The 27,005-nt window shown below is 47.7% G+C and overlaps 1 protein-coding gene across 2 annotated transcripts in view; it reads right to left on the bottom strand.

Moving 5' to 3' along the window:
* The window catches only part of CREBBP (CREB binding lysine acetyltransferase), a 69,185-nt gene that overhangs the window by 21,893 nt on the left and 20,287 nt on the right, over window positions 1-27,005 (bottom strand). The window contains exons 5-19 of one of the 2 annotated variants that reach the window (XM_081170254.1): window positions 20,880-20,993; window positions 19,842-20,084; window positions 19,036-19,132; window positions 18,619-18,741; window positions 18,102-18,219; window positions 17,344-17,536; window positions 15,796-15,849; window positions 14,035-14,129; window positions 12,637-12,825; window positions 10,026-10,454; window positions 5,755-5,934; window positions 5,161-5,335; window positions 4,496-4,614; window positions 3,327-3,566; window positions 1,706-1,794 (exon numbers count right to left, since the gene is read on the bottom strand). In XM_081170254.1, coding sequence (XP_081026380.1) covers window positions 1,706-1,794; window positions 3,327-3,566; window positions 4,496-4,614; window positions 5,161-5,335; window positions 5,755-5,934; window positions 10,026-10,454; window positions 12,637-12,825; window positions 14,035-14,129; window positions 15,796-15,849; window positions 17,344-17,536; window positions 18,102-18,219; window positions 18,619-18,741; window positions 19,036-19,132; window positions 19,842-20,084; window positions 20,880-20,993 — 2,458 coding nt within the window. Of the gene's footprint in view, window positions 1-1,705; window positions 1,795-3,326; window positions 3,567-4,495; window positions 4,615-5,160; window positions 5,336-5,754; window positions 5,935-10,025; window positions 10,455-12,636; window positions 12,826-14,034; window positions 14,160-15,795; window positions 15,850-17,343; window positions 17,537-18,101; window positions 18,220-18,618; window positions 18,742-19,035; window positions 19,133-19,841; window positions 20,085-20,879; window positions 20,994-27,005 lie in introns of both variants that reach the window. The other variant, XM_081170253.1, reaches the window with a different exon arrangement.

Raw genomic sequence — 27,005 nt, forward strand, 5'->3', positions numbered from 1 at the left:
GAGAACGCCGTTTCCTGGGAGGTCCTTACATACACACACACACAAATGTCCACAGGCTGAGAGTCTCCTGGGACTATCTCGCTCAAGGGGAGAGAGGCTCTTATCGAAACCTACGGAGCAAGTCTGTTCCCGGAAGACAAGCTAGCAACCAAGAGCTATTCAGAAAACCAGGGGCCGGTGATGATTTTCAGGCACCAGAAGTGCCTCCCCAGGGAGAAAGCAGCAACAGAAAGGGCACCCACTCCTCCATAGGGGACCCCGTGAGCAAGAGAGGAGGGGTGGGTGGCCTCGACAGCAGGGTGCACAACTGACAGCAACCAGAGGGAGGAATTATTAAAACCAGGACTTTGCCTAAGGCCTCCATTCACTAGTTCACGATTTTTAAATTATGACTATGTGCGCAATCACTGAATAACTACAAAAAATTTAAAACTCCAGGATTCCTGGGCAATATAGGAGTGCATTCTGCTCAGAAGTAATCCACGTTGAGTTCAGCTAATTTGCTCCCAGGTAAGCGGGTGGCGCTGTGGGTTAAACCTCAACGCCTAGGACTTGCCGATTGCATGGTCGGCGGTTCGAATCCCCGCGGCGGGGTGCGCTCCCGTTGCTCGGTCCCAGCTCCTGCCAACCTAGCAATTCGAAAGCACCCCCGGGTGCAAGTAGATAAATAGGGACCGCTCACTAGCAGGAAGGTAAACGGCGTTCCGTGTGCTGCGCTGGCTCGCCAGATGCAGCTTTGTCACGCTGGTCACGTGACCCGGAAGTGTCTGCGGACAGCGCTGGCTCCCGGCCTATAGAGTGAGATGAGCGCACAACCCCAGAGTCTGTCAAGACTGGCCCTTACGGGCAGGGGTACCTTTACCTTTACGCATTTATAGGATTGCAACCTAAAAACCCACCTTTCCAGGAAGTTTTTGGAACAACCTGCTAGTCCCAATATGGTACAGTGGTTAATCCATTAATTCATTCCGGAAGTCCGTTCTTAAACCAAAGTGTTCTTAAACCAAGGAATGCTATCCCATAGCAGAATTTACAAATGGAACACACTGAACAGGAAGCAGAACCATAGCTGTCAACTTTCAGATTTGAAAATAAGGGATCAGCAGCCTCACCTGTCCCGGGGACAGTCTATGGGATATGTAACAACCCGGGATAGCAGCGGGAAGCGGCGCTGGAATAAGGGAATTTCCCGCAAAAAAAGAGAAGGTTGACAGCTATGAGCAGAACGTGTTCTGCTTCCAAGGCAAAGTTCACAAACCAAAACACCTACTTCTGGGTTTGCAGCGTTCTTAATCCAAGTTGTTCATAAACTAAGCTGTTCTTAAACAAAGGTACCACTGTGTTGTAAATAAGCCAACGTGAAATTGCCACCTCTCCTTCCTTCCCCTTCTCTTGATTTCCGCTCTCTCTCTTTTATTTTGACTCATGAGCTTCCAAGCGACATGCAGCCCACCAGCCAAGGAGCTTGCCAGGGGATACCGTCACTAAATCACCGCACTAGTCCAAGCCCCAAGCGGGGTGGGGAGCTTTTCTGAAAACATCAAAATATGCCACTTGTAGCCCCTCGAGGGCTAGTCAGTCTTGCTGGGAACTCTCCAGGGACTCCTTGTCCGTGTTCTTGTGGGGCGAGGAGCCAGCTCTAAGCTCAGGTCCTGCTCTAAGAAAATACGGCCCCACTCTGAGTCCTGAGAAGGCCCAGACCTACCTGTTCTGGTAACTGTAGTAGGCGGCATCCCGGGGAATAGTACACAGCTGCTTCCCATAACAGCACAAGGTCTGGGGAGAAAATTCGTACTGAAAAAGAAGAAAAGCCAGAGAGAAAAGATGACTATATGCAACAGCTACAGGCACACGTTTGTGTGGCACAAATTTCTTCTACAGCAGAGACAGCGCTTTTTTTTTTTAAAGCTTCAGCAGTTTATTGTTTTAATTCACTGTTCACTGTTGTTCTTTCCAAGAGGACAACCCCCTTCCCCTCAAAAAAACAGTCCTGTATGGAGCATAGCCAGCAACCACTGAATATTATGTGCCAATTGGAAAATAAAAATGGGTGTGTGCCTGTTTGAGCCCCTAGAACTGACGGGCGGCTGAAGAGCACGGCTGGACTGCATCTGGGAAGAGCAGAAAGGAGACACAGCCACACTGGGCTGCACTCGCACTCATTAAAAGAGATAAATCCAGAAAGCTAGAAATTCACAGAAAACAGTAAGAGATTGAGCATAATGCAATGTCTAACTAAAATCTGTAGTATTAAAAAAACCAAGCCCTAACGGAGCATTATTCTTCTTTGTAGGAAGAACCACAATGATCTTGGGATTATTTAGTCAGTTAGCCAACATCTGCAGAGCAGCTCTTTGCAACGCTGTGCAGGCAGAATTTAGAAACTGTAAAACAGCATGCAAGCCATAGACACTTTTAAAAAGTAATAGATATTTTAAGCAGAATGTTCTGTGTTCTGACCTTTATGTATGAATTAAAAATACTTAGTGTTAGCTGCTGGCTCACTTTATTACAGATAGCAGACAATTGCAACATTCTTCATCATATTTGCAGAGCACAATGCCTTAAAACATTTGTTCTCAAGATTTGCACCCCAAATTTAATAACCAAATGCTCAGGGCAGGAAGGTTCACACACGGATCTCCCTGAGAAGGATCCATGTGTGCCAAAAACATAACGGTGGCTCATCTTTTTAAAAATTCAAGAGCACTTTTTAGGAAGAATTAAAAAAGCCTGGCTACCACTAGATCAGACCAAAGTGGGTCCCTCTGGTCTCACACCCCATTTCTCACAGTGACCAACGAGGCACAGCTGGGAAGTCTGCAAGCAGAGCATGTGATCACAAGCCCTTCCTTCTGCTGCTGCTCAGCCCCATTCTGAGGGAAGCATGCAGCCCCTGTTGCGAGGAGCCCTCACTTGCACAATTTTACTAGTTGTAGAGCATGATGTGCTGCGCATATGAAGTCAATCTAGTTCTCATCAAATTGTAGCAAGTGGAACACACACCTGCGCATGTATCTGAGTCAACGTTTTTAAGTATAAGAATCTGTCAAAATTCAACACAGATATTTTGAAAATAAAGACCTGCTGGTCCCACTCAGAGCAGATCCACTGAAATTAATATGATTAACTTGGGTCCACTAATTTCAGGGGGTAATTATGCCTGAAAATGGATACAACCTCTTTTAAATGACATTTAAAGTAAATCTCATAAAATCACCTTCTCAAAGAGAAAGTTCTGATAAATGCACATATTCACACTGTGAATATGAAACACAAAGGTTTTGTATGTTCAAAGACCATAGCTGTGAAGAAACCATGAATACCTTGCGTCCACAACAGTATCCCAAGGACTGCATAACAGGGTCGATTTCTTGTTCAAAGACCTCGGCCAGCTTAGTGCAAAATTTATAGACTCGTGACGTCTTGCGATTATAAAGCCAGGCATTATTGAACATTAGCCAGACATCATCCACGTACTGCCAGGGCTCTTGATACTGCCCTGTGTCCAACTTGCGCTTAATGGTGGAAAGATCCATGGGATTCTTCACTATGTCAAAATAGTCCTGCAAATTAGAAAAAAGAAGTAACACAGTGTCAGCTGGGCATTCAAATCCAAAGTTTCCAAAAAATAGTAATTTTTATTGATGGGAGATCAGCCCATCATAACAGCAACCTCAGGAGACTGTGTTGCGTAATGGTTAGAGTGCCTGGGAGACTTGGGTTGAAATCCCCACCCAGACAGATCTTGCTCTTAGGGACCCTGCGTCTTGACCAGTCTGATGCACCTGAAATTAGGGTGTTGTCACAGGTGGATGTTGCTTGCAAAAATCACACATTGTCAGGGTTTAGAGAGAATCGGGCTGAACTGCCATCTGGGTGGGATGACAACACCACCCTCTGGATTCCTACAGCTCTGAATAAACGGATGCCCAAAGCTCCGTTAGCAACAGCAGCCATTAAGCAGCTCAAGACATCGCACATACTGAAGCCAACTGTCCCAACCTCTGAGCAGTGCTACACAAAATAATGACTTAGACAGAAAGGTACAGTGAACCTTGAAAACAGTCCTCCCTTGAAAGAAATGCTTAACGGTGGAAAATCTTGTCTTGCCTTCAAATTTCCTATATTTGTCTACTCAGAGACAGACCTGGAAGAAGACTTTGGCTGTATGGCAGACTAATAAACGATGCGCTTGGCTCTGGGAGCTACAGGAGTTCCTGGGCAGCAAGGCCACAGGGACTACTTTAGAACCTAAATCCAAAAGAACTGCCACCAGTCAAAGGACTGCCCAAGGGTGAAAATTACCCACAACTGCCTACCTGACAAGCCCACACCCTGCGGCGAGAGACAGCTGTGACTTGCTTGCAAAACACTCTGCTGCTCAACTGGCTTCAATCCAATCTGCCTGAGATTGTTTCTTCGCTACGGTGCCCAGACTGACCCGCTGGTTCCTGGGAAGGCCCCGGGACACCCGGCCCACCTTCTCACTTACCGGAATCCCCAGGAGTTGAGGGTCCACGGGCTGCCGGAAGGGCAAGGACTCTGGGTCCTGGCGATACAGAGCTTCCAGGGTGGGCATGAGGGCCTGGCGCAGCTCTTCAGGCTTAAAGACTGTTGAAAATATCCAAATGAGTTAACGTAAATAAAACCACAGGTCAATTCTATCTACAGTCATCTCATTCATGAAATAAGCAGTATTTCGTCATCAAATCGTAAATAGCTGGTGGAATTCAATCCATAAGATGTGGCAACGGCTGCTCAGGACACTGTGTTTTTATGCAGGGAGTCGCTCTGGGATCGATGGACGAAGGGAGGTATACAAATTTAAAGAACAACAACAACTAGAAGACTTGGGCCACTTCACAGGGGAAAAAGAAGTGGCTTTAACTGTGACAGGTGAAAAAGAAGGCTCTCCCTGTTCAGAGACAGAATGCCTTTGTTCAGGAGAGGCTGAGGGACAGCAAGTCGCCGTCGCTACTCATCACCCCCTGCTTGTGAAGCTGCCTGGCCACTGCAGGAGACAACCTGGGGAAGCCCAACTGAGCAAGATGCTTCTTATCTTCCTACTTTAATTTAAGAAGATGGGGACAACATTAACAGGGAGCACAAGCTAGTGGCAGACAGACGTACTTGAGGGCTACACAGATGTAGACTTACTCTTTTTCCGTGGCTGAGATGGTGACGTGGACTGGGAGGCGGCACCGTTACTGCCCCCGTCATCCTCCTCTTTTATCTCAGGCTTCTTCCCTTCTATCTCCATGGGCTCCTGCTTGATCTCCACCCCATTTGTTTCTTCTTTGGTTTGCGTGGGGCCTGGAACGTCCTCCTCCACCTGAAAAGCACATGGCACAGTGAAGAGTCACAACCTCCACAGCCACGCAGGTCAGCTTCCCCAGCAAAGCAAGAGAGAATGGAATATTTAACATGTTAATATCCATCCATCCATCCAATATTCTGGATGATTTCCCTTCCCTGTGAATTCTCCTTCTAGTTTACCAGGCAGTGGGTGTTCTCTGCTCTACCCCACAAAGGGCAGGCTTTATTTCCCTACCGCTCCCTCCTGAAAGCTAGAAATTGCTGTCTAATCCCGGAATGGGGAACCACCAGATGTTTCTGGGCTAGAATTCTCATAAACTACAGGTTATACTGGAGTTAAGAAGCCCAACAATATCTGGTGGGCACCAAACTCCTCCTCCCTGTGTCCCTGAACAGCACGGACTGACCACGACTATCCCTTGGGCCATTGCTTACCTCCAATTTTGGATCTAGTTGAGCTTCACCACATTCTGACTCTGCTTTTTCCACCTTCCCTTCTTGCTTAATCTCTTGCGTTTGGGTCTCCGGCCCCAGCTGCTGAGCATTCACGTCGGTACTGGCGGCAGAGCCTGGCGTGGGCACCCTGTTGTCGATGCTTGCTGCTGCTTGGGATAGCTGGGGTGGGGAGGAGGGGGAAAAGCCACTGAACACACGGAAACCAGCCTTGTGCCCCGGTGCAGAACTCCAAAAAAAGAGGTCAGGTCAGATGACAGGGACATCACCAACGGCACCCAGCAGGTCACCTGAAAGGCTATCCTTTCATGGAAGATGGACCCAGCTTGTTTTCTGCTGCTCCAGAGGGCAAGATCCGAACAGACTGATTCAAATTACAAGGAAGGAGATTGTGACTAAACACCAGGAAGACCTTTCTGACAGGAAGAGCCATTCGACAGTGGAAGAGACAGTGGAATCACCTTCCTTGGAGGTTCTTAAGCAGAGGTTGGATGGCCATCAGTCATGGAGGCTGAAGAGATTCCTGCATCGCAGGGGGCTGGACTAGATGACCCCAGTGGTCCCATCTATAATTCTATGAGTAATCCATTTAGTTCACCCCTGCCTAGAATTCACATCTGATAACAAGAGGCCTAACAGGATGTTACAGCATAACCGTCAGGGAATCATCCACCTCCTAAGCTTCTTATTGTAAGCTGCCCTGATAATTTATTTGAGGGGTGGTGTAGAAATCTAAACAGTAAATAACTGTTAATAGTCTAAAATGGGGAATCCTCAAGAATCGTCTCCCACAGCATGTTTGCAAATACAGTGGTACCTCGGGTTACAGACGCTTCAGGTTACAGACTCTGCTAACCCAGAAATAGTACCGCGGGTTAAGAACTTTGCTTCATGGTGTGAATAGAAATCGTGTGACGGCAGTGGGAGGCCCCATTAGCTAAAGTGGTACCTCAGGTTAAGAACAGTTTCAGGTTAAGAACGGACCTCCAGAACGAATTAAGTTCTTAACCAGAGAAAGCCTTGAAAAATATTCTAGGATCAATTATGCATGTTCTGGAAGCCTCCTTCTGGAGTATTGCAATGCATTATACCTGAGGCTGCCCTGGAAAACAATTCTGCGGATAGAACAAGCTGTGAGAGCGCAGAGACCAAGAGCTGGGAACATTTGCCAAAATGTCTGGCTCCTGATCCATTTCCAAGCTCAGTCCAAAAAGGGTTGTGCATTTGCTGTGCTCAGGGAACACTCTCTCTGCCCCCCCTGCCACCCCCATATCTGCTCTGGAGGTACCCCAAGCCCTCTGGGGCAGATTCAGTGGGGTGCAGGGGTCGGGACTTCTGCTGTGCAGATAAATCTGGGAGCACAATGATTTTGCTGGATCAACCCTGCACAGCTTAGGATCAGGATGCCTGTTGGCTGCCTTTTCCCACCTGAGCGTCAGGTGGAGAGGCTACTCTCTGGGGACTCCATTCGTCAGAGATAGTCAGTAGCAAGCAGGAAAATGATATTTTAAAAGGTGGTGTTCTAAATATGAAATACTTCTCACAAAGATAGCTTCCCTGACATTAACATCATTCTGGTGCCTGGCTTTTATTTTTCATGCCCTAGTCCAGGCTTCCTCAAACTCGGCCCTCGAGAAGTTTTGAGACTACAATCCCCATCATCCCTGACCACTGGTCCTACTAGCTAGGGATCATGGGAGTTGTAGGCCAAAAACATCTGGAGGGCTGAGTTTGAGGAAGCTGCTCTAGTGTATGGTTTTCCATTTGCTCTTTGCTTGCTATCTGATATTATAATCGGTGGTGATTTTTAGTTGTATTTTGGATTGTTCCTTCCCCCCCTCACCACTTTGCTTTATATTCCAATAGCCATCTCAAGCCTAGCTTTGCTCAGGAATTTTAAGAAACAAACAAAGAAAGCCAGTGATTTTAAAGGGCTGAGTCTGCTGTTTTAATTTGGAATGGCACCCAACTGCACCCAAACAATCAAAAACCTGCTTCTTGACCTCAGCAACCACCCCTCAAAGTTTGGTTGCGATATCTTAAGAGGGATCCAAATGCACAGCAAACAAACAACTTCTCAACACACCCAGCAGTCTGTGAGCTGCCCTGGGAAAGGTTTTCAGAGGACAGGATACTGGTATTAAATATTAACTTCTTAAATATGAACATTTATTGTGGCAAAAGCTTTCACTGCCTGGAGCCCACTTGGTCCGAGGCATGAAGAACATCCTCAGCTGGCAGATCTATGCGCTTACTGGTCAGGAAAGGGAAGCTCAGGGCTAGAGGTGGGATTCTGACATTCCTCTGCTCTGCACACAAGAGCAGCAGGGACCCTCCTCAAGTGCTGCAACCTTTTCCATACCCCTCCTCCTCCTAGCTAATGCAGGCATCCCCAACTCCCATCATCCCTAGCTAACAGGACCAGTGGTCAGGGATAATGGGAGTTGTAGTCTGGAGGGCCGAGTTTGGGGATGCCTGGGCTAATGCAACACCTGGAGTGGGAAAAAGCACCTTGGGCTTGATTGAGTCCTTAATGAATAAACTCAAAACTTGCGGGCAATTTCTATTTCAGCACTAGAATTTGGCTTGCCTTCCAATCTCGGCCATCTTTGCCTTCTGGCAAGTGCTTCCCAGAGGAACGCTGCATGTTCTGCGGCTGCCTCCATGCCAACGCTCCTGCCCTAACAGAACACCATCCCTTCTTCAAGCTCACCCAAGCAACCCTTCCTTGAAAATGCCCAACGAAAGTGGTCCCCCCGTGTCCCAAGGCTGCTTCTTGCAATGCTCAGCTCCCCTCCGCCAGACTCCACTGGCGCATGCAGCTTCCCCAGCCAGCCCTAACATTGTGCTCTCTAAGCGCACACATCCAGTTCCTCCTAAACGGAGTCTTTTCCTCCCAGGAGTTGTCTCCGCTATCTTTGGGCTCATTCTGAAGTCCCTTCCAGCCTCCTCCTAGTCAGGCTGGCTCAGTTTCCTAAGGGCCTCCTGATGTCACAATGACGGCGGGTGACCCATTTTGGCCCAAGATTAAGGCTGGCTGGGGAAGCCCATCAGGCGAGATGGAACTTGCAAAGCGCTCAATACGGGGCTCTGCAGCTGCCCCTGCTCAGCTGATACTTTGCCTACAATGCCCCCTCCCACCCCGCTCTCTAGTCAGCCACAGCTTTACCTGTCCCCCCTTGTAGGCGGGTGGGCTCATGTCTTCTTGGCCACAATGGCCTTGTGGGGCCTCCTGAGGCCCTCAGGCCTGAGGTTCCTCACTGCTGACCTACATGAACACAACTAGTCTTGGCCTCCTCCTCAGAGCTTGCTTTACCTCTTCACCCAGTGCTGCCTGCTGAGGTGCTGTGGCCTTTCCCCTTATACAAACACAATTATTACATCAACACCAACATCAACATCTCCTGAAGGTACAAAAATACGGGGCTGCCCTTTGCTGAGAGCACACCAACTGGTGAAAGGCTGGGAAATGATTGTGTCACAGTAAGAGCTGCACTCTGCCAGCGTCAAAGGAAGAGCAGCCTGAGCGGAACATGTGAACAAGACATGCTCTTTTGCCCATCTTCAACGTCGGAAGGCTTAAAAGACTTGAGCAGTCTCCTGAGCAGTCTTCTGCTCTTCAACCGTCACTCTAAGCATTGGGAACAGCTTGGCTGGCTGGCTGCCAGACCATGTGCTATTGAAACATCTGGGCTGCGAACCAGCACCTGGTGAGAACCTGCATCTCTCCAGATGTTGTTAGGCTACAACCTCTGTCCTCCCTGACCATTTGGCCTGCACATCTGAAGGGCCACAGGTTCTCCAGCCCATCCTAGGATCTTCTCTTCTTTTTGCTCTTCTCCTGATCCTCTTAGATGGAATCTGGATTGCAAGCAACTTGGGAACAGGAGCCCTGATCTCCTTCGGGCTTTTTGTTTTGCTTCTGAAACTACGCACAATGCTTCTAGAGAAGGCAGAGCTTCTAGAGAAATCCTAGTTCAGTGGGAGAGACAAAAGACTCCCGGTTCCGCCCCTGACTGAGAGATTCTGCTTGTTGCAGTACTGAGTGAGGTGGACCAGGTGCCTGTCTCGGGGTAAGGCAGCCTCCTATGCTGCTCCCGCTGGACGACATGCAACGAAGGTGAGGAAACGTTGTGCCCTGTACTCTGGGGTGCTGCACAGCGGCTGCGAGAGCACCACTGTCATTCATGACAGAGTGCTTGCTCCCTGCTGCAAATGCTGGGCCCAGTAATGCAAAAAGGCCAAATACTCACCGGAGTGCCAGGGGCCTGGGCAGACATTGGCTGCTGCTGCTGCTGCTGAGGAAGCTGCGGGGTTGGCACGGGTGGGGGCTGCACTGGGGTCTGAGGCTGCGGTGGGATCTGCGACTGGGCTGCGGCTTGCCCCGAAGGCGTGCTCTGCACCTGCGTAGCATTGGGGACGGAGCCGGCTGCTGGAGTGGGCGCCTGTCCCGCCGCGGAGACTGGTGTGGACGGCTGGGCAGGCACTGCAGGCTGTGGAGGCGTCATCCCTGGCAGGGTCTGGTGCTGGACCGGCGGCATGCCAGCTGCCACGCTGGACAAGAGAGGAGCCGCAGGCTGGTGAAGGGGTGGCTGGGTCACGGGAGGACACGAGAGCTGCTGGCTGCTTTGTGGTCCCAGCATATCCACGGAGTTGGGAAGAGCAGCTCCAGGAACCTGCCCCTGCCAGAGGGAGACACTGTTAGTGCTGCATTCAAAAACCCCTGTGTAAAAGTGGGCAACATAAGCAGACCAAGCGCCAGTCTGGCTGCGTCCCTCTCCCACACCGTTTCCCCAATATCACATGGGGCACAAAGTACGCTTTTTGGGTAGGCAGGTGAGCCAGCCACTGTGAGTTACATCATATGTTTTGCACCGAATTCCTCCTCCTGCCTCTCCTTCAAGTTTCCACCTGTGACTAAGCTTGGTCAGACCAGTTCCTGAGCTGACAGATGGATGGACACAGAGAGCTGTGGCAGAAGGACGGATCCTGAGGCCTGGCTAGACTTGTGGTGAGCAGCTGCTATGCAGGGCTGGGTGGTGGCCAGGTCCCTTGCCTACCAGAGAATGCCCCTTTGTGGTAAGAGAGTGAGCCAGCCACTGTGGCACCTCTGTGTGCTGTGGAGGTGTGACAAGAGGCTGCTCCTGCGGAGATAACACACCTGCCAAGACGCTCCTGCCCAGTGCTGCCTCTGCCAAGGCAAGAAGGTCCCATTAATAGTGGCAGGTGAAGGTAGAAGTGGAGGTCCAGGGAGTGGCTCTAGAAATCTCCCATGGTGGTGGCTGAAGCAGAGGCGGCAGCTGCCACTCTTGTGATGTGTCCAGGTGCTGGGGCCCATTGGCTGAAGAAATAGACACCTTCTGCCACTGTTTGTTTCAGTGCTCGTTATGTAACTCCTAAGGGCCCTTTTATTGTCTAGGGGATTCCCTAGTCTTCTCTATAGGCTGGGAAGGGTGGGAACGGCAGGATTCCCTCTTCCCTTTCGGAAGGGTCTCTATGCAAATGTCATGCTGGGCTTGCGGAAGAAACATAGTTCCTTTCTCACGGAAACTCTAAAACTCGCCTGGCTGTGATGACCAGAAGGAAGCACAGCCTTGGAGTATAAAGAAACAGATCTAAGAGGTTCAAGGGAGTCTGTGCTAGTGCTTTAAGGACTGCATCTTCCATTGCTGCGAATCTGTGGATGGTTGGCGGACTGAGGAGAGCGGCTCCTCTCAGGAGTTGTCTAACTTGTGGATGTGTGCTGGGGCCATTTCTGGTCCATTTTCATCCTCTCCTTGCTCGGGAGTTCTTCCCCCCACCCAGATGTGGCTGGAGGCATCGCTGCCCAAGTCATGGAGCTGGCCTTCCCAGCTGGGCCAGGGAGGCAAGGCGTGCTGCTCCCTGCATGCTGCAGCTGAAGTCTGAGCCATGTTGCCTGTGTGCTTTGCATGAGAAGCTGCCTGAGTGGCGGCCACTGCCCCTTCTGCCATGAAAGAGGCTGCTTTTGATTCTGCTGCCTTGCTTTTCCGCCTTGGAGCCATGGTGAGTTTGGGGGAGAGGAGGAAAGGTGGGGGGGGGATGCAAAAGTGATGTGTGCCCCCAGGAGATGGGAGGGCAACAAAGACAAGGCAAGGAAAGAACCAAAGAAGAGAGCAAGAAAGATACTGCTACACCTCAGCACAAGCAGGACTGAGGAGGAAAGGAGAGGTCTGCAAAGGCACAGAGCAAGTGGATATGCAGATTAGCCAGGAGTTTCCAGCTGGCTGGGTGCAGAGGCGGAGCTAGCTGGGGGTGGGGTTAGCTGCCTGCAGGGGCAGGGCAAGCGTCCGGGGGGGGGGGGGGATGCGCCGCCTGCAGCAAGCGTCCTGGGGGGTGGCGCAGCGATGTCACCCCCCTCAGGGATGACACCCAGGGGGGACTGCACCCACTTCCTCTGCCAGCGGCTGGGTGAACAGGATATGACATGGTGCACAGGGGCTGGCTCACTATCTGCCAGGAGAACAGGCTGAGGGAAGAGGTGTGCATTAGGTAAGCTCAGTAGACAACTCCTGAGATGATCCAGGTTAGAATTTAATCATGAGGCCTGGGAAGCAAGTGGCTTGTGATCCATGTCAGAGTCATGGCTGGGCTTGAGAGCTGAGCTCCTACACCACTGTCACAAGATGGCATTGCTGAGGTTCTCTTGCATACAAATGTTCACAGCAGGCCCACAGCGACACAGTGCCTTGACTCTGACACCCAGGGAAATGGTGGAAGCCACAGAAATACCAAGGTGCAGACACAAATATCTGAAGCGAGAGAATGGTCCTCACCGTTTTGATGAAAACCTGGAATTCCACATTATGCCAAGGCGAGTAAAATGAAGCAAGCCATGAGCCATACCTGTGCCACTCCTGCCTGTGCCGCTGCTGGCCCCAAAGCAACGCTGTTGACATTCAAAGCTCCACTGGAAGCAGAAAACTGGTTCTGTGGCAGGAAGGGGCTTGGGGTGGAGGCCTGACCCATCAGACTGTTGGAATGAGCTGCTATCAGGTTCTGGGACTGAGGCATCCGGGAGGGAGACAGCGCCATCTGCAAACAAAGCGGGCCCTGAGCATTAAGGGTCTGGCCCACAAGAGAGTTAGGTGCTCACTGAATCCGTTTCAGAAGAGAGGGGAAACAGGCAGCTCCCCCCCCCCGTCTCTCTGAGCTGAATGCGTTTGCCAGTTGCAGTCTCTTCTTCCCTCCTGGCCAAGCTGCCCTCTAACATCTTCACTGAATCATCCAATGTATTTATTTGATTTCTATTTCTAACTGAAACAGAAAATTGCCCTAATGTCTAATTTAGAAAGCTGACATGTATTTTAACCTGGTTTTCAGCTTATCATTGATTTTAATTATTTTTTAAGGTAAAGGTAAAGGGACCCCTGACCATTAGGTCCAGTCGTGACCGACTCTGGGGTTGCGGCGCTCATCTCGCTTTATTGGCCGAGGGAGCCGGTGTACAGCTTCCGGGTCATGTGGCCAGCATGACTAAACCGCTTCTGGCGAAGCAGAGCAGCGCATGGAAATGCCGTTTACCTTCCCGCCGGAGCGGTACCTATTTATCTACTTGCACTTTGACGTGCTTTCGAACTGCTAGGTTGGCAGGAGCAGGGACTGAGCAACGGGAGCTCACCCTGTTATGGGGATTCAAACCGCTGACCTTCTGATTGGCAAATCCTAGGCTCTGTGGTTTAACCACAGCGCCACCCGCGTCCCAATTATTTTTTAAACGTTCTAGATAGTTGTTTTTACCTTAAAAACACCACACCATTGTTTTATTCTTTTTGTGAATTGCTTTGAGGGTTGTTGTTTTTTTAAAAAACAATCAAGTGGTACAGTAGACCCACAACTTACAGATTTGCAGAGGTGGTGGGGAAATAAGTAAGTAAATGGAGAACTGGGGGGGGGGGAGTTGGAAGGGTGCCCAAAAGATATTGCAGGATCCACCCACAACCTTCCCCAGGCCTCACAAAGCCTTCTGAAAGCTCAGTAAAGGAGGGGTCACATGGAGAGCTGGTTCCGGGGGGGTGCCTTCCTGAATTTGCGTGCAGATCCCTGGAACACAACCCCCATGTAAGTTGCAGGCCTGCTGTACATACATTTTATGAAATAAAATAAAGTGACTGAACTAATCCAAAACTGAATGATGCAATACCGGAAAGCACCTGAGGTAACCAGCATATGAGTTTATTTCTCTTAACGTATCCCAAGCTTTAAATAGCCAGGAAGAAAAGGAAGAAAGAGAGAGCTACAAACCGTGGAAATGGATCCCATGTTGTTCATCTGGACAGGATGGTTCATTGGAGGGGTGGTGCGGGGTCCTATCGATGCCTGGGACATTTGGACATTCCCTATGGACATGGGGTTAAACTGATTCACTCCTGCAAAACGCACCCCCAGAAGAGCCCATTAGGAGCGAGTCCCCCAAGCGCGGATCAACACACAGCTGAGCCCACCACGTTCCTGCCACCATTCCAGCCTGAGGAACAGTCAAGCCTGGCCTGCAGGGCAGAGGAGACCTAACCCCTCTTGGCAGTGACTGTGAAGGAAACCCACAGAAGTCAAGACGCAGCCAGAAGACACTTAGCAGAGGGACTAAAGACAGAGAGCTCTAAATGTGGAGCGCTCTCTTTCCAACAGCCCCCCAATTCTCCAGCACAGGGACATTTGCCGTCCCATTGTCTTGTTACTGAGCGATGCCTGGGCACTGAGGGAAGGAGCTGCTACTGTCAGCAGACACTGTTCTCCACGCAAGTCTTAGTGGTCTTCCCCACATGGGATCTGTCCTGCGCACGTCTAGCCACAGACACTCCCAGCACTCAGAGCACAAGCCACCCCCCCCACTAACAGCTGGCACCAGGGGCTTCCTGTTCCTCCACCCCCTCTACCACTCCCAACAGCTGGGTTATCCAGAAGTGCCATGCGGAGACAGGATCTGTGTTGAAAAAATGTAACTGAATGGAACCATGTTGAAGTTTGGGGAAAGGAAAATGGAAAGCTAAGGGTTGTGATAAATACAATACAAAAAAATAAATAAAAATCTTTCGCTCCATAAGATGCACCTAGTTTTTGAGGCGGAAAGCAAGAAAAAATATTCTGCGCAGAGCATGTAAGCAGTTCTCGCTTTTCTTGCTTTAAACCCATCTGTCCCTCCTCCCGCTTCGCTGAGAAGCCGGCAGAGCAAGCTGCGCAGCTCTCGCTGGAGCCAGCAGAGCAAGAGCGATAGCTGCACAGCGCCTCTTCTGCTGGCTTCCCAGCAAAGCGGGATGAGGGACGAAAGGGAGCCCTTACAAGGGAGCACTGAGCAGAGCCTGGCAGCGGCTCTTGCTGGCTTTTCCAGGAGGTGTGGGAAGGGACAGAGGGCAGCCCGTCAGTCCCTTTCCCCGCCTCGCGGAAAAGTCCTCAAGAGCTGCACACACGCTCCATGCAGCTCTTTAAAGGGAGCGCTGAGCAGAGCCTCCCGCCTGCATTTGCTCCATAAGACGAGCACACATTTTTAGGAGGGGGAAAGTGCGTCTTATGGAGCGAAAAATACGGTACATGCACCATTCCCTTTGGATAAAAGGAAGTGGAGCTGAGAGGGAGCCAGTGTCACTGAAAAGGTACCTTACCCCCTCTCTACGTGGCGTCTGGAGCACCCTGCGGTTATGTCAGGAAAGCTGGCTGGCTTTACTATGGGCTTTGAGTGGCGAGGGTAACGCACACAACAGATTAGTGAGGGGCATCTGGGAATAGGTGCATTCTCCCCAGGACTGCTACCAAGTTGCACTCAGGGACCCCCTGGTTCGCTCTGGGTTGGGGGAAGTAGAGCTCAAGAAAGCCAAGCTTTTCGTATCCGCCTCAACGGCTATGCCCCCCCCCCCCCCCGTGGCATGCTCTCAGTCTATTCCCTTGGAACAAAGGCTCAGGTGAAAGTGTGGCACAGAGGAGGCAGGATACAACCCCCCACCCCACCCCCAATAGGAGACTTGCAAGAGTGAGGCTAAGGAAAGGAGCAGGTTCGTGCAAGTTGAATACCTTGAGACCCCTGCATTCGGCTCAGAGGCACATTCGGCATGGACAGAGGCCCATCTGCAAGAGGACAAAAGCAGCACGGTCAGTTCTTCCTTCGCGGCTTCATTCAGCACAATCTTCACTTAGCAGACAAATCAAAATGCTAGAAATCAAACTGACAGGGCTGCAAACTTCAAATAATGTGTAGATTAAAACCTCAAATAGAAAGCCACCCTGGTTAATTAGGCATAAGGTTTTTTAAAAAAAACAAACAAACACTATTTTTAATATCAGAGCCTATCAAAACTACAGCTGACAGGCCCAATCTGAGAACAGGCCTTCCCCTTTCATTCTAATGCCTCTTCCAAGATGGTGCAACAGACGCATATGCCAATTGAAATGATTAAATCTCACTGGGCAATCAACTCAGGGGTCTTTAATCAACAGCCCTACAACGGGACTCCAAGTGAGCTTTGGGGTTGTAACTGTCTTCCGAGGCCACCAACCAGGGTGTCCTCCTTACCTGCCTGGTGTGGAGTGGGGCCGCTGTTTTACAGCAGCCCTGGGCTTACTAGCTGGGGTGTGTGTGGTTCCGGAAGGATGTGAGAGAAGACAGTTGCTCCCCTCCAAGGAAAGTAACCTCTGGGGTGCTGCAGAGTTCAGTCCTGTCTCCTGCACTGCTGAACATCTACATGAAACTGCTGGGGGAAGTCTCTGGATGTTGATGGCACCTATTTAATTCTCCTTTTCCTCAGTGATGGGTTTCCCGAATGATGTCTGAAGACAGTAATGGGGTTTATGCTAAACCAGGTCCATCCATGTAAGAGGGGATGGTCAGGGTTTGAGCTAGTGAGCTGCTTCTGCTCACACTGCCCTCTGAAGGGAGACATCTTCATTTTGGCCATGCTCTCTCTGGGGCTGCTGCCCCCCCGGAGACCTAGATATAATTCTCACGGTTTTGGCTGGTGCACCAACGGCATTCTCTCCTTGGCGGACGGGAACCTGTCACTGCCAAACCTTCCACAGCGTCTCAGCTGAACTGCTGTAATGCACCGGGGGGGGGGGGGGGCAGTGTACCTGATGACAGCTCAGAATGGCAAAAAAACCAACATATTGCGAGAATCTACAAGTATGGAAGACAATGCCAGTCCTGCAAGAAGTTCACCGGCTAACAGTTTGCATCTTGGTCAATTCAACATGCTGCTTTTGATCTTGACAACAAACCACCCTAAATTTAGGTCCTCTCAAAGAGCACCTTCTCCAGATATCATCCTTCACAGAAGGACATCTGCAAGGAGCAGGGCCTTTTCATTTGTGGCACCTTCTTTTCAGACTTTTGCCTGAGAGGGCCTTTGGGCTCTAGGGGATGCAAGCACGATGCTGCTCAACGTGGCTTTATAAACATAGTATTTTCCTTTCTGGGGTGATTTTATTCAATACTGCTTTTTCTTTGTGCGTTCTTATGGTAACCCACTTTCTGTGCCTCGTGAAAGGCTGAATGGTGCACCACAGATATAGAAGCTGACCCAGACTTCCTTGCTCCACTTGTCCATTCCTTTTGGGAGTACTTACTGGGAGGTCTCACAGGCTGGGCTTGTCCCACAGCTGCCGCCACCTGTGGAATGCCAGGAGGCTGAGTCCCGGGAGCCTGTAAGGCTGGCGGATTACCCAAGATCCCTTGCTTATGTAAACGAGACCTCCGCTTCTCTTCTAGCTCCTTTTGTATTTTATATATTTTCTCTGCCAATAAATGGTAATATTCATCCTAGAAGGGGGAAAATGTTAGGATTAGGTTTTAGAATATATTAGAAAAAAGCAGCAAGGATGACTGATTAACACTGGCTTAAATTTTATTTTGCATGAAAAGTGATCTGAAGAGTTCTCCTTCATAACTTGAGCTTTAGGAATCTGAGCGCTATGCTGTGAAGACCAAGACACTTCCTGGAACTTGACCAAAAAAGTAGACTCTTCGACAAAAGGAACAATGGCTAAGTTGGCAATAACAAGGCCAGAGCCAGTCCAGCTTCTGTCAATTTATGAAGGCTATCCCTAGTAAGATTACAGTATTTTCTTAACCAGTTGATCTTCCTGCCTATGGACAGGAAGACTTCTAGGCACTCATTGGTTTGTTGAACAAAGGAGGCGCAGCACTCAAGATTTCAGGAATTACAGAATAATCCCAGGCTGTTTCAGATCTGCTTGCTAGAAAGCAACACAACCTGCAATGGAAGCATTGGCATGCCTTGCAGTAGAGGAACACAGTCAAAAGGAGCCACTTTCAGCCACACAGGACTTCACAAGACCAAGCTCTTGTCTGGCACAGAACCTACCCTACTGTTAGCTGATTCATACATATCCCCTTCTACTTTCCTAGCGTAAGCCACCAGATTCTCCATCCGGCGATCTTTCAGTGCTGCTGGGTCAGGAGTTGGGAAGATGGCTTGCACGCTGCAGAAAGAAGAGACATAAAGTCCATCACGAATGCTGCTGGGAGACCTGGGTAAACCTTACATTCCCCTATCTGCCTACACCATGCAAAACAATTTCAAAAGCCCAACTTTCAGGTAATTGGGAGAGATTCAGTCTTCCCCTAGGATGGCATAACTGATATTGCTGATAGTTACACCCTGAGGGAAAATGTGGCTTTAGGGTTGGGTTGTTGAAAATAAAAACGTAAGTGGAAAGAATGGAGAATCTTCTTAAACCAGTTCTGACTGTAACCCTCCAACCCCTCCTGAAGCCTTCAGACCCATGAAACCCCCAAACGCCAAGGAGCAGGGCTGCAGCTCTGGCAAGACTCTTGTCCTGTCCCGCAGCAAGTCGGGTCCACCCACGCGACACACTTACAGTTTGTGCACTAAGTGATTGCGCAGGTCTTGAGTGACATGCTCGTGCCAGGCTTTCCTCACCCCGGTGCTTGAAGGTGGTGCAGCTGTGGGCATCGAATTTGTGCCATCATTCATTAAGGAGCTAAAAGAAAAGGCAGTGAGGGAAACTCTTGAAGCTCTCTGTTGCATTCCAGAAAAGTCTTGTTTTTAAGGCTAAGAAATTATCCAGTAACTGACTACAACAGAGCAGGTAATGAAATTCAAGTGCAATTTTGCTTTTGAAGGGAAAATAGAAAACAAAGAACTGAGGAGTTACTTGGAAAAGGGGACTATGAAACAACTGTGAGAAAAAGTGTGACTAAGGACTAGTTATTTCTACAACTGAAAATAGAAATCATGTGTAAACACTCAACAACCCTTTAAAAACATTTCTTACTTTGCTGCCCCAAGTGAAGTCGGAAGCGCGGTTTCTGGGATCATGCTAGGTTGCTGGTCTGTTATTCCTCCAGCAGTCAGATTCATTTGATTAGTTCCTTTGGAATAAGATTATCCCTCGTTTAGTTCAGAGGAAATACCAGTCAATTCACACAATTAAATCACTAACATTTTTATATGTACTGTAGGATAAATCAAGCAAGATCTTTAACTGTATAAATAGCGGTCCTACCACATTCACTATTTTAAATATATTTTTGTTGTTGTTTAGTCGTTTAGTCATTTCTGACTCTTCATGACCACATGGACCAGAAACGCCAGGCACTCCTGTCTTCCACTGCCTCCTGCAGTTTGGTCATTTCCAAAGTTTTAGTGTATACATTACACCTTTTCCCTTACAAGTCACCTCTCTCAGGATTTCCCAAGTCCATCACTCCTTGGCATTCTACTCAAACAGTATTCTGCTGCATATCCTTTTCTTCCACACCATTTCATCTCATATATTTACCTTGTTGTTGTTAACTGCGGTTAACAGATTCACTATTCTCCCCCCCCCCAAAAAAAAAAAATTCTACACCAGGAAGGACGAATCTGTGGCACAAGCGTGGGTGTCAAGGAGGACAAGGGGGGGGGGAGACCAAACACAAAAACGGGGAGGCTCCACTTTTTTGCAGTTTGTGAATGAGGCTGTAGTTACATTTGCTGTTGTATTTCTAGTAAGATTTGTACCCCCTTCCCCTCCATGCCCCCCAAAGCAGTTAACGTTTGTTTGAAACCCACCCCACCCCCTCCTGCACCCCCACCTACCCAGTGCATTCATGGTTCTCATTTGCGGATGAGCCTGGGGCTGGGCAGCTGGCTGGCCTTGCACTTGGGGCGGCAGGGGCGCCTGCTGGGACTGGTTGCCATAGGGCAGGCCAAGAGCTGCGTAGGCTCGCTGCATGGAACTGGGGTCAATGGGGTTCGGGTTGCTCAAAGAAGGAGTCGTTGCCTGTCCCGTCCCAGAGGCAATAGAATTCTGGATGCCGCCAACTGGGGATCCCAGGAGTGCTGCAAAAGAGGAGGACAAAAGAAGCATGAAATGCTGTTGGACAGAGCAGAGGAACCTGGCCAAGATGTTGTTGGATTTTTAAAACCTTGACTGAATGGCCTTCATGCCCTGCCTTTCCTGTAAGAAGCTTGTGGCAGTGTACATGGTTCTCCATCCCCCTTATCCTCACAACAACCCTGGGGTGTAGGTTAGGATGAGATGGCAAGGGTCTTGAAATAACTCTGCCTTTTTACAGACTGGAGAGACCTGGGCCAATGATAAGAACCACACCCCACTGCCACACACGACTGAGGAGCAGGCGCATTAACTGACCCTTGCTCAGTTTGTGTTTCGATTGCTATAATTGTCATCCAAGACACCTGGCAACAAAGAGAGATCTTTCTAGGGATTCTTCCAGATGCTGTGAGTGGAATCCAACATTGTGGAAGTGGACTTGTGCAACGAGATCCCACCTTTCTCCTCCCTTCTGCAGTCTTACAAGCATGCCAAAACCATCTCTGGGGGGCGGGGTCCCTCAACCCTCCACAGCAGATTGTAAAGGGGTGCTGGGGGTGTTGAAGGCAGGGGGAGAGATCCCATCACACCTTCTCACGTAGAGACGGCATGAGAGGCACCCTTACAGTTTTATGGATGATTATCTCAACTTGCTAGTGCAAGTTTGCGAACTAGCAAATCACAAAAATAATCAGAAGGGGAATTAGGCTGGCATTACATTCACACTGGACTTCTTCAGGGCAGAATCTCCTAAGTATGTATTCCAAACCAGACTTTTCTGAACACTGGTGAATACGTACGTTGCTGGTTTCTCTTGTCACTGGCATTTTTCAACGGGAGACACACAGGACAATCATGCCGCGTGCAATTCTTCCAGTGGGATATGATCTGACGTGACGATGCACAGTGGGCAACTAGGACAAGAAGAGAAACCATATGCAACATCTTTATAGGTTTGAAGGACCTCAGTTCCACTCTGAGGTCACCTGTTTTCTCCAGTAAATGCTGCAGGAGCATTTGAAAGTTCACATCTATGAACAAGGAGCGTTACTGGAAAAAGCACAGCAGACAATGGGGGAGAACATTCTACATTGGTTTAGAAACTGAACACTGACAGTGTCACCTACTAGACTAATGAAGATAAGGGGACACAAATAATTTCCTTATTCTATTTTATCGTTTTAAAAAGGCTGTCATGACTAAATGGTCTCCTACCAAAGGTAAGCAACATTAACTTATAAAAATGAAATATTTGAAAGATGCTTCAAGCTATTTAGAGGTTTTTGGCAGGTAAAAGGATATATCTAAATGTGCATAAATGGCGAACTTAAATAAGATTATTAAACATTAAATCCACCTTCCATGACCGTAATAACATAACCCTCAACATGCCACCCAATTATAATGGAGGGAAAGGACAAGAAATGCAATTCGTACACACTGCACAGCTGATATCCCAAAGATATGGACTCAGCACTGATGCTTCGCCACCAGAAATACAAAAAGTAAACCTCAGAATTCTTAGCAAGAGAATGCCAACTGAGCTTAAATCCACTCAATAGGGCTTTCCCCACCCCCAGATCCTTCTCAAGCCACCGGAGACTACGCTGATGTGCCTGTCTCTGCTCCCTCTTCTCCTTCTGACCACTCACTGCTGTCCCACCACCAATCCCCGGACTCTGAGTCTTCCTCCCTTGGGGTTTCCCCAGTTGCTGCTTCCCACCATTCCTCTGTGTCCAGCCAGTCCATGACAGATTGACATTTGCAAGCTATGCTGCTGCTAATGACATCTTGCTTAGTACTCGTTTCTTATCACCTTCTGCCTGGTGCTTAGCTTCCTCTGGTTCCAGAAAAATTGAAGCGTGCCACAATGGCTTTCTGTATAGAAGTTGGAGCATCAACTTTTCTGGAGAGACCGTTCTCCATTTTGAGAAGAACCTGAGGAATTCTTCAGACAGACTTCTCCTTCTGGGGGGAGTGTAGTGTCTCAGAAAATGGGTGCAGCTCCAACATGCACACTGCACATAGAGAACACATCTTTCTTATCTTGCAAAATGGAGCGGAGCCTGCAATTGCCCTATCAACTGTCATAATCAATGCAGCAGTCATAATCAAAACCGTTTTGATATAGTACCTCACCAAAGACTCCTGAATAAGCTCAGCAGTCAAGGAATAAGAGGGAAAGTTGTTCTTATTGATCAGTAACTAGTTAAGGAACGGAAAGCATGGAATATGAATAAATAGACAGCTCTCCCAATGGAGGGATGTAAGAAATGGGGTTCCCCAATGATTGGTACTGGGATGTGCTTTTTAACCTGTCATGGATGAGCTAGAGTTAGGGGTGAGCAGTGAGGTAGCCAAGTTTGCTGATGATACCAAAATTGTTTAGTGTGGTTAAAACAAAGAGACAGTGAGCAGCACCAAAAGGATCTCTCCCAACTGTGTGGATTGCAGTTGCCATTTCAATGTTGATTCGATGGAAGCAAATGCAAAGTCGGTGGAAGTGATAAAGGAAGGAGAGAGGAAATTAAGAACAAAACCAAAGTCTCAGGACATTTTAAGAGAGATCAAGTTATATCAAACTCAATATATGGAATTGATGAACCAAGAGATTGAATGGAAGATAAAGCAAATGAAGCAAAAGACTTTTGAATCAGCAAATAAATGTGGTAAACTTTTGGCATGGCAATTGAAGAAAAGGCAGAAACTAAATACAGTTACAAGCCTAGAGGTGGATGGAAAGAACATATCTAAACCCAATGAAATTAGAAATTGCTTTTTAAGTTATTTCAAAAAACTCTACACCCAAGGCCCGCAAAATGAAGAAGATATAGACAAATTCCTTGGAAGATATGGACTACAAAACATCTCTCAGCAAAGTAAGATGGACTTGAACCAGAGAATCTCAGAACAAGAGATAGAGGCTGCCATTCAGAATATGCAACTGGGCAAATCTCCGGGACCAGATGGACTGACTTCTAGATACTACAAATCGCTGAAGGAATGGCTGATTCAACCACTAAGAGAAGTTTGTAATGAGATTCTTGAGGGAAAAAGGGCACCTGAATCGTGGAAAGAGGCATATATCTCACTCATACCAAAGTCAGAGACTGAAAAGACCCAACTCAAGAACTACCGCCCAATATCACTCCTTAATGTGGATTACAAAATTTTTGCAGACATTTTGGCAAAAAGATTTAAAAGAGTTTTGATGGAGAAGATTCATAAAGACCAAGCAGGCTTTCTCCCTAAAAGACACCTAGCAGACAATGTAAGGAATGTAATAGACATCTTGGAAAAGCTGGAGGTGAATATAAACACTAAAGCAGTATTGATCTTTGTGGATGCGGAGAAAGCCTTTGATAACATCTCTTGGAGTTTTATGAGGAAGAATCTTCATGGGATGGGGGTAGGCCAGGGTTTTGAGAATGGTATGGCTGCAATATATTCTGAACAAAAAGCTAAACTGATTGTAAATAATGTTGTGACTGAGGAACTTAAGATAGAAAAAGGAACACGACAGGGGTGCCCAATTTCCCCATTACTTTTCATTTCGGTTCTGGAGGTGCTGCTGAATATGATAAGAAATGACCAGCAGGTCAAAGGTGTGCAGGTCGGAGCTAAACATTATAAGTTAAGAGCGTATGCAGATGACCTAGTATTGACTTTGCAAGAGCCAAACACTAGTACGAAAAGGGTCTTAGAAATAATACAACAATTTGGCCAGGTAGCTGGATTTAAGTTGAATAAGCAAAAAACTAAAGTTTTAGGGAAAAACCTAACAGATATGGAAAAGGAGAAATTTCAGGAGGAAACAGGTTTGACAGTGGTCAAGAAGGTCAAATACCTAGGGGTTTATTTAACACCTAAGAATGTCAATTTGTATAAGGATAATTATGAAAAATGTTGGTCAGAAATCAAAAAAGATCTAGAAATATGGTCAAATTTGAAATTGTCAATGTTAGGCCGAATTGCAGTAATCAAAATGAATGTATTGCCTAGAATGTTATTTTTGTTTCAGACCTTGCAGATTCTTGACAAGATGGAATGCTTTAAGAGGTGGCACAAAGACATTTCGAAATTTGTCTGGCAGGGCAAAAAGCCCCGAATTAAATTTAAAATACTGACTGACGCTAAAGAAAGAGGGGGTTTTGCCCTGCCGGACCTAAAATTGTACTATGAGGCAGCAGCTTTTTGCTGGCTGAAAGAATGGATGCTCCTCGAGAACACGGACATCTTGGATCTGGAAGGTTTCAATAATGCTTTTGGTTGGCATGCATATCTTTGGTATGACAAAGTTAACAGTACTTTTAAAAATCACATTGTTAGAAAAGCATTATTTAATGTTTGGATAAGATACAAAGACCTATTGGAAAATAAAACCCCTAGATGGGTGTCACCAGTGGAGGCTAAAGCAGTGAAGAAACTCAATATGGAGGTCGGATGGCCGAAGTATTGGGAAATCTTAGAACAGGATGGAGACAAGTTTAAACTACAAAGTCAGGAGAAATTGAAGCATAAAGTAGAAAATTGGTTTCAATATCGCCAAATAATGGAATTTTTTAAACAGGATAGGAAAATCGGTTTCCAGGTGGAGAAATCAAAACTAGAGACCGAATTGCTAGAACCCAATACTAAGAATTTATCTAGAATGTATAACTTGCTGTTGAAATGGAACACACAGGATGAAACAGTTAAATCTGCTATGATTAAGTGGGCGCAGGATGTTGGACACAACATTATGTCAGATGACTGGGAATGGTTATGGAACACCGGTATCAAATTTACGGCATGTAATGCCTTAAAGGAAAACATTATGAAAATGGTTTACAGGTGGTACATGACCCCAGTCAAACTGGCAAAAATCTACCATTTGCCCGATAATAAATGTTGGAAGTGTAAAGAGACTGAAGGTACTTTCTATCACCTTTGGTGGACATGCCCGAAGATAAAGGCCTTCTGGGAAATGATCTATAATGAAATGAAAAAGGTACTTAAATGTACATTTCCTAAAAAACCAGAGGCCTTTCTCTTGGGCATTGTCGGCCAATTGGTGACAAAGAAAGATAGAAATTTCTTTATGTATGCCACAACAGCAGCAAGAATACTCAGCGCAAAGTATTGGAAGACACAAGATTTACCTACTCTGGAAGAATGGCAGATGAAAGTGATGGACTATATGACATTGGCTGAGATGACAGGCAGAATCCGTGACCAATGCAAAGAGACGGTGGAAGAAGAATGGAAAAAATTTAAAAGCTATCTTAAGGACTACTATAAACTGAATGAATGTTAAAATGTTGTGGTTGCCAGAAGCAATAGGGTACAGGGATACAAGGTTAGACAATAAAAGAGGACTAAGATGACAGAGATTAGAAAGTAACAATTGGGAGTTGCTAGTTCAAATATGGACATTGGGATGCAGAGAGGGGGGGTATGGGGAAGTCCAAGAAAAGAGGTTTATGAAAATATCTTTGAAATTATTCTGTATGTTTGTCATTTTTTGTGTTTGTTTGTTTTTCTTAAAAATGTTGTAAAACCAATAAAAATTTATTATAAAAAAAAAAAAGCAAATGCAAAGTAATGCACAAGCTCTGCATATATGTTTATAGGATCTCAGCTGGCAGCAACTGACCAGGAATGAGATTTTGTGGCCAGAAGTGGATCATTCAATGAAGACCCACAGCAGCAGCTGTGAAAAAGGTGAATTTCATACAAGGGATCACTATTAAGAAAGGAACCAAGGATAAAACTATCAGTATCCTACTGCTCTCATTGGAACTTGGAACTGTGTGCTGTTTTGGTTGCCTCATCTCAAGGAGGAGACAGTAGAACTGGAAACAGTTCAAAGAAGGAAATGGAGCAGCTCCCCTGCGAGGAACGGACCTTTTCGTTAAGAGAAAAGGCCAGCAAGAGGGGACTTTGAGGTGTGGAGAAAATGAACAGAGACGTTTTTCTTCCTCTCAGTGACAACTTAGAGCTCAGTGACAACTAATGAAGCTGAATGTTGGAAGATTCAGGATCCACAAAGGAAATGACTTCTGCACACAGCACAAGGAAGACTATGGAATTTGTGAGGAACTCTAGTGGAGGCCTTCAAAAGAGGATTAGGCAGATTCATGGAGGAGAGGGCTGTCAAGAGCTACCAGCCACAATGACTTTGTTTGACCTCCACTGGGAGAGGCAATGTGGCTCTGAATACCAGTCACTGGAAACCACAGGAGGGGGGAGAGCTGCTCTTGCACTCATGTCCTGCTTGCAGGCTTCCCACAGGCATCTGGTTGGCAACTATTACAGCAGGGGGGTGGACTACATGGGTCTTTGGCCTGATCCTGCAGAGCTCTTTTATTTATACTCATTACACTGAAGTCACTAGGCTTAACTAACAATGGATAACCTTAATGGGCAACCAAGCAGGTACCTGTGCCAAAGCAGAATTCAGAGGGAGGTCTAATTCTGGCTGCCATGAACCTACGAGGGAGGACAGTGGTAGGTCTGGTCTGTTGGGGCAGCATCCCACTGTAGGAGGGCCTTACAAAACTTTCGTTACTAGTCAGCTACGGGGGAAATGCCTGCCCTGCCCACCCCTTGGACGGTAACCCTGGCCTCACACCGGACTACCATCTTATTGGTAGGAAAACGTTTTGAAGTCAAGAGTCACATTCCTGGAACAGAAAAGCAGCCTTCTCCCCCTTTTGCTCTCGTATCCTTTGAAGGATTGTGAGAACGCTCTCAGTGAAATTCACCTTGGTTTCAGCAAAGCATTAGACAAAAATCTCCATGACATTTGGGTTAATTAAAGGCAGGGTGGATGATAAAAACCACCAGGTGGGTTCACAGCTGGTAAAAAGAGTGCTCCAGAGGGATGCATGCCCATCAATGCTCTGCATCAAGTTGGGGGGAAGTTCCAAGGAGGTGCTGGAGGC

Source organism: Podarcis bocagei (genome assembly GCF_964188305.1).
Source record: "Podarcis bocagei genome assembly, chromosome: 14".
NCBI classification, from domain to species: Eukaryota; Metazoa; Chordata; class Lepidosauria; order Squamata; family Lacertidae; genus Podarcis; species Podarcis bocagei.